Source organism: Mangifera indica, chromosome 5, assembly GCF_011075055.1.
Source record: "Mangifera indica cultivar Alphonso chromosome 5, CATAS_Mindica_2.1, whole genome shotgun sequence".
NCBI classification, from domain to species: domain Eukaryota; kingdom Viridiplantae; phylum Streptophyta; class Magnoliopsida; order Sapindales; family Anacardiaceae; genus Mangifera; species Mangifera indica.
Genome location: NC_058141.1, coordinates 10,472,472 through 10,478,346, shown reverse-complemented (window position 1 = coordinate 10,478,346; position 5,875 = coordinate 10,472,472). Strand labels below are relative to the sequence as shown.

The 5,875-nt window shown below is 33.3% G+C and overlaps 1 protein-coding gene across 1 annotated transcript; it reads left to right on the top strand.

The window, feature by feature from the left end:
• The first annotated feature begins 891 nt into the window (after positions 1 to 891).
• Positions 892 to 5,154, top strand: LOC123217504 (serine/threonine-protein phosphatase PP2A-2 catalytic subunit). The gene is made up of 6 exons (XM_044638567.1): positions 892 to 1,333; positions 1,682 to 1,796; positions 4,190 to 4,298; positions 4,384 to 4,461; positions 4,590 to 4,781; positions 4,875 to 5,154. The coding sequence occupies exons 1-6, from the start codon at positions 1,081 to 1,083 to the stop codon at positions 5,046 to 5,048; spliced, it is 921 nt and encodes a 306-aa protein (XP_044494502.1). The 5' UTR covers positions 892 to 1,080; the 3' UTR covers positions 5,049 to 5,154.
• The last annotated feature ends 721 nt before the right edge of the window (positions 5,155 to 5,875 follow it).

Genomic DNA, 5,875 nt, shown 5'->3' with positions numbered 1-5,875 from the left:
AAACTCAAGTCCTTTAAGTCACAATTTCACATACCAAAGTAGTTGTGGTGAGATGGGATGGACAAAATCAATGGTATCTAATTAAACTATAGCCGTTCTATTGAAAGGGGAGAGGACAATGCAACCTAAAGAAAAAGCAACGTAACAAAAAAAGTTGTTATAGTTCTAACAAGGTCAAGGACAAATAAATAACAATAAGACAATAATCTTATCGTTACTAAAACATAAATAAACCATCAAGAATTTGAAGGGTCTATGCACTAAAAGATAATTTTCTCTCTCCTCTCACTAGAATTTGCCTCCCCTCCTTCCCTTGCACCCTTGGAAAACATTAACATTAAAATTAACTAGGGATGGATAAAACTTTAATAAATTTTGTTAAGACAAACTATGATTTAGATTGGTAAAAACAGAAGGCATTTTTGTCTTTTTACTAACTTTAAAAAATTAACAAATTTATTAACAATTTAATGAACAGGTGATAAAATGAACTTTTTAAACTTAAAGAGTGGAAAAAACCATTTCAGAAAACTTTTGGTCGGGAATATATTCGGCCCAAGGAAACAAACGAATAACAAGAATGTTAAAATCAAATTAAATAAAAGAAAAAATCCGACACGTGTCACTCTCCTTTGCGACATTGACTCGGCGGAGCCACCGGAGACAGAAAATTTTCCTTCCTTACAATTTTCGCCAACACAAACAAAAATAATACAATATAACGTATAACAAGTTGTTTTTTATTTGAATTAAAAAAATAAAAAACACAAACATCATTATCATTGTCGTTTGAAATTGAATCTCCATTTCATTTCATTTGCATTTGGGTTTCATTTCACTGTCCTCCTCTTCCCCACCGTTTTTTTTCATTTACAAAACATATTATTCGTATACGCACAGCATTTTATTTTATTTTTTTATGAAATAAATAACACCGTAATGAATCAATGGTAGAAAGATCGAAATCACTGCGATCATCAAAACGATTCGTTTTGTTAATCGGAAACCCTAAGCGTATCGTTTCTCTGTTTTTCTAGGCTTTTGATCTATAGATACGTGGATCTGCTGTGATCTGAAACGATGCCGTCACACGGGGATCTGGATAGGCAGATCGAACAATTGATGGAGTGCAAGCCGTTGTCGGAGGCGGAGGTGAAGACTCTTTGCGATCAAGCGAGAGCGATTTTGGTGGAGGAGTGGAACGTCCAGCCAGTCAAATGTCCAGTCACCGTATGCGGCGATATTCACGGACAGTTTTATGATCTAATCGAGCTTTTTCGCATAGGTGGCAATGCTCCCGATACTAATTATCTCTTTATGGGCGATTACGTAGGTGAGCTAATCTCTTCTTTTATTTTTCGATCTGTATTTTTAATTTTTATTTAATTCATGCATTTTATGTTGGTTTTTTCTTTTTTTTTTTCATATAATACATGTATTATTATGTTGGTTATTTTTGCTATTAAAATTTTTTATTAGTGTATTGAGATTTATGCCAAATTTATAGAAACCGGCTTTTAATTAATGTTATCCAATTAGATTGTATAAACAGTATTAGTGACTGCCCAAATGTTGTCTGACAGGTTTATCTTTGTTTCAATTTTGAAATTTGGGTATCTCGATGAAATTCAATGAAATTGAATGCTCTAGCACCTTTTAATTAGCTGTTACTTCTATGTAGATCGGGGGTATTATTCAGTGGAGACTGTCACGCTTTTGGTGGCACTGAAAGTTCGGTACAGAGATAGAATTACAATCCTGAGAGGAAATCATGAAAGCCGGCAAATAACTCAAGTGTAAGATTTATTTTCTGTCATTTGAGCTGTTTCACTGGAAATCACAGAGTAAAAATTTCAATACTGGTTGAAGCAGCTGTAGGCTGTAGTGATTATTTTTGCTTATGAAACCATGTCTTTCTTGTCCATGGCCCTACAACTCTTAGTTGGAACAATATATGAAAATACTATATATATAGATATACTTTTCATTGGGATCATTCTTTTGTGATAGTTAATTTTTATATTATGATTTTTAAATTATCTACACCACTTTGCTTTTTCTAGAGCAATGTATTGTGTCCTGAACTGTGGTTTGTGAAAGGAGCTTTGCATGTGATGTGACTTACACTATCCCCTTTTTCCCACATTCTATCTGAGTGTTTGCCCACTGTCAGAACCTGTTCCTTGGTGGGTAGGCTTAGAATGTGAAGATTTCATTGGACAATAAATCTAAAAAATATACACAGAGAATTGTGTGATTCGCAGCCCAAATTACCATACACTGTTATTGAATCATAGGGTTGGAATATTATGTTTCTATAATATTCAGAGAAATATATATTTACTTTTAATGTGTTGTACACTACTGTGGCAATCATGGATTGCCTTAGACTATGCATTGAGCCAATCCTCAGTTGATATCAATAAATAAAAGTGGTTATTTTCATAGCTTTTACCATGTTGGGAGTTGCAATATTTGTAGGGATCATTACATAAATAAGTGCTTGCCTACATGTTCAATTACACAATATTCTTAATCGATGGAGTCTTGAACATGGTTAGCAGCTTACCCCTTTGCATACTTCTTAATTTGTTTGAAGAGTTATCAGTATCTTAGCTCCAGTAAAATTTCAAAGTTTTGTATGAGAATTCAACTGAATATATGCTTGTTTTGTGAGAGGTATTGGAAAGCAAGGGAAAGATTGGTTGGATAGAGAGAAGGGTGGGGAGGTTGTGTTGGGTGGAGAGAAAATGAATAAAGAGATGGTGGGGTAAAATTTTAGAATGATAATTTTAATTCCTCCATTTTTGTCTACTTCTGGATGAGTATTCTACGTCTCTCTACTTGTCTTCTGTGCATCAACTAAGGGATTGACGTTTCTTTTCTCTCTTGTTCTTTCCCTTGTCAGTTTTCTCTCTGTATTCCTACCAAACAATTTCTAATGATCTCCAGTTGATTTGAATTTGCCTTGTATAATTTTAATATTGATTTACCTCTTAGGTAGTGTTTAATAGAATTTGCATGTTATAACTTGCTATATTGTGGTATATGTTCTAATACACAGAATATAGGAATTTCTTATGTAAGGTCTGATGCATGCATTAGAGAGAGATGGAAAATAGATATTTATTTTGACTTCCAAATCAGAAATGAGTTAAGAAATAAGCTGAAAAAGAATAACTTACATGTTAAATAAGAATTGCATTACATGTCAGTGTGTCTTAGTTTACTTAAACTAATGATCTTAACAAATAACATGACAAGAATAACTAACATGTTAAATATGAATTACATTACATGTCAGCATGTCTTAGTTTACTTAAACTAACAATCCTCTTTTTAGATGATTATGTCTTTTAATAGGTAATCTGTTACATGAAGTTTGCATAGACAGTCCTTCATATAACTGGTTAGTTTGTTGAATGGTAACACTGCCGAAGCAAATTGTTATACTATTTCTTTTGATCAATGCTTTTTTGCATACATTACTGCAGGATCACCCTTTTGTAGGGAAACAATTATTCTGTTTTTACTATAAATTATGTAGCTCCCACTCATAATGCAGTTGTTTACTTTATTATCTCTCCCTAATGCAAGAAATAACAGAACAGTGTCATAACTGTTTTTTTTAATTTTTTGCCAGTGGTGTTTTTCTTTTCTCTCTATAGTCCAAAGTGCATTTAGTGCTGTTAGAAGATTTTTGAGTGCCATGGTCAACTGCTTGAGAGTGTGATTACACAAAAGGGGCTTTGCATTACATGGATAGATTTAAGTTTGAAGGATGTGGGCTGAGGCTTTATGACATGTGCATTGACCTAGACTTGGTTGATATGAAATGCTCTGATTGAAGCAGATGCATGCATCAGGGTGAGGGAGGGATAATGGGAGGAATAAGACTAGGGTAGTTATATGTTATGATGGCTTAGAAGATGGAAATTTTTTTTATCCTGATCGAGTTGATGTTGATACAGATTGTTTAGAAGATGGAATGATATACAAGTTTCTTAAGCTTCTCTTTGTCTCTGTCTCTCTCTCTCAAATACACACCCTCGTGCACATACACACACATGCACATACACAAGTGCAAATACACACTTGCATGCAGCACACTGCATATGCATGGACATACTTGGATGGTGATTATTTATGCTGTTGTGTTTCATGCAATTCTTTTGCTTTACTCTTTCAGGTATGGGTTTTATGATGAATGCTTGAGAAAATATGGAAATGCCAATGTCTGGAAATATTTTACCGACCTTTTTGATTACCTACCCCTGACAGCCCTTATTGAGAGTCAGGTTTGAATTGCACATTTTTAGTTGACTGTCTTATCTTGATTGATGCCCCAGCAACCTGTAACAACCCTTAATTTTGATTTGTTAGATCTTCTGTTTGCATGGGGGACTGTCACCATCTTTGGATACCCTAGATAACATCAGGGCATTAGACCGCATACAGGAGGTATGTCTAGAATGGCTAGGCTAAAGGTTTATATTTAAACACAATCAAGATTCTGGTATTTAATCATGGATTTGGTATGCTGCATGTAACAAAGCTGTATGTTGTTAATGATTGTTGCACATATGTAGGTTCCACACGAAGGACCCATGTGTGATCTGTTGTGGTCTGATCCAGATGACCGGTGTGGATGGGGAATATCTCCTCGTGGTGCTGGTTACACATTTGGGCAGGATATTGCAGCTCAGTTCAATCACACAAATGGACTTGCACTGATTTCAAGGGCACACCAGCTAGTCATGGAAGGATACAATTGGTGTCAGGTGTGACTGAGAGAACATTTAGGGATTATATTAGGTATGTTTATCACTTTCATTTATGATTTGTTATTAACTAGCATATAATTTTTCCTTTAGGAAAAGAACGTGGTGACTGTATTTAGTGCTCCAAACTATTGTTATCGGTGTGGGAATATGGCTGCAATTTTGGAGATTGGGGAGAATATGGACCAGAATTTTCTTCAATTTGATCCGGCGCCCCGGCAAATAGAGCCTGACACCACACGCAAGACACCCGATTATTTTTTGTAATTTTGATATTTACCTTGTGTTTGTAATTTCTGTTTGCTTCTTCTGTACCAGTATAGATGTGTCCTAAAAAAGAGGAGCTTTTGTTTAAGAAGTTGAGGTTGCTCGACATCATTCTTTCGTGTGGAGTTTGTCCTATTACTGCTTGTTAATGTGCTCACGGAATCCATAGGTTTACTGACATAAGGCACCAGTAGCCTATTGTCTTGTATATTGAAAAAAGAGGGCGGGAATAACATGTTATATATTAATCTGTAATTTCACATTTCCGAGTAGAAAACAGCATAATTGCAGCATTCAATGTTTTTAAAATCAGATCAGTGGTTTAATCAGTTGTCTCATTAGGTTATGGTTCGATTGATTTGATTGATTTAACCAAAAAATTGATTAGTTTAATTTATTACCAAATTATAATAAATAAATTTTATTTAAAAATTTTTGAAAAATCAAATATATTCACACTTATGGAGGTTATAATATATTTTGTAGTGAATAATAATTATTCATTTGGTTGTAATAAAACAATTAAAATAAAAAAGTTTTAATTTTATGATATAGAAAAAAAACATAATTCTATAAATTATTGTAGAAGATATTTTAATAGATTTGGGATTTTTTTTTAATTTTTTTTTAAACTTATTTTTCTTTATAAATATTTAGAAATTCATTTAATTTAATAAAAAATAATCTAATTATTTAAAACTAATTAAAATTTGGAAACATACTTTAAATTTAGGTCAAACCTTGTTTTGACCGGTTCAATTTTAATCGAGTTTGACCAGTTTATTAAACAAACAATTTTTTTATGTTAATTGGATTAGAGTTAGAGT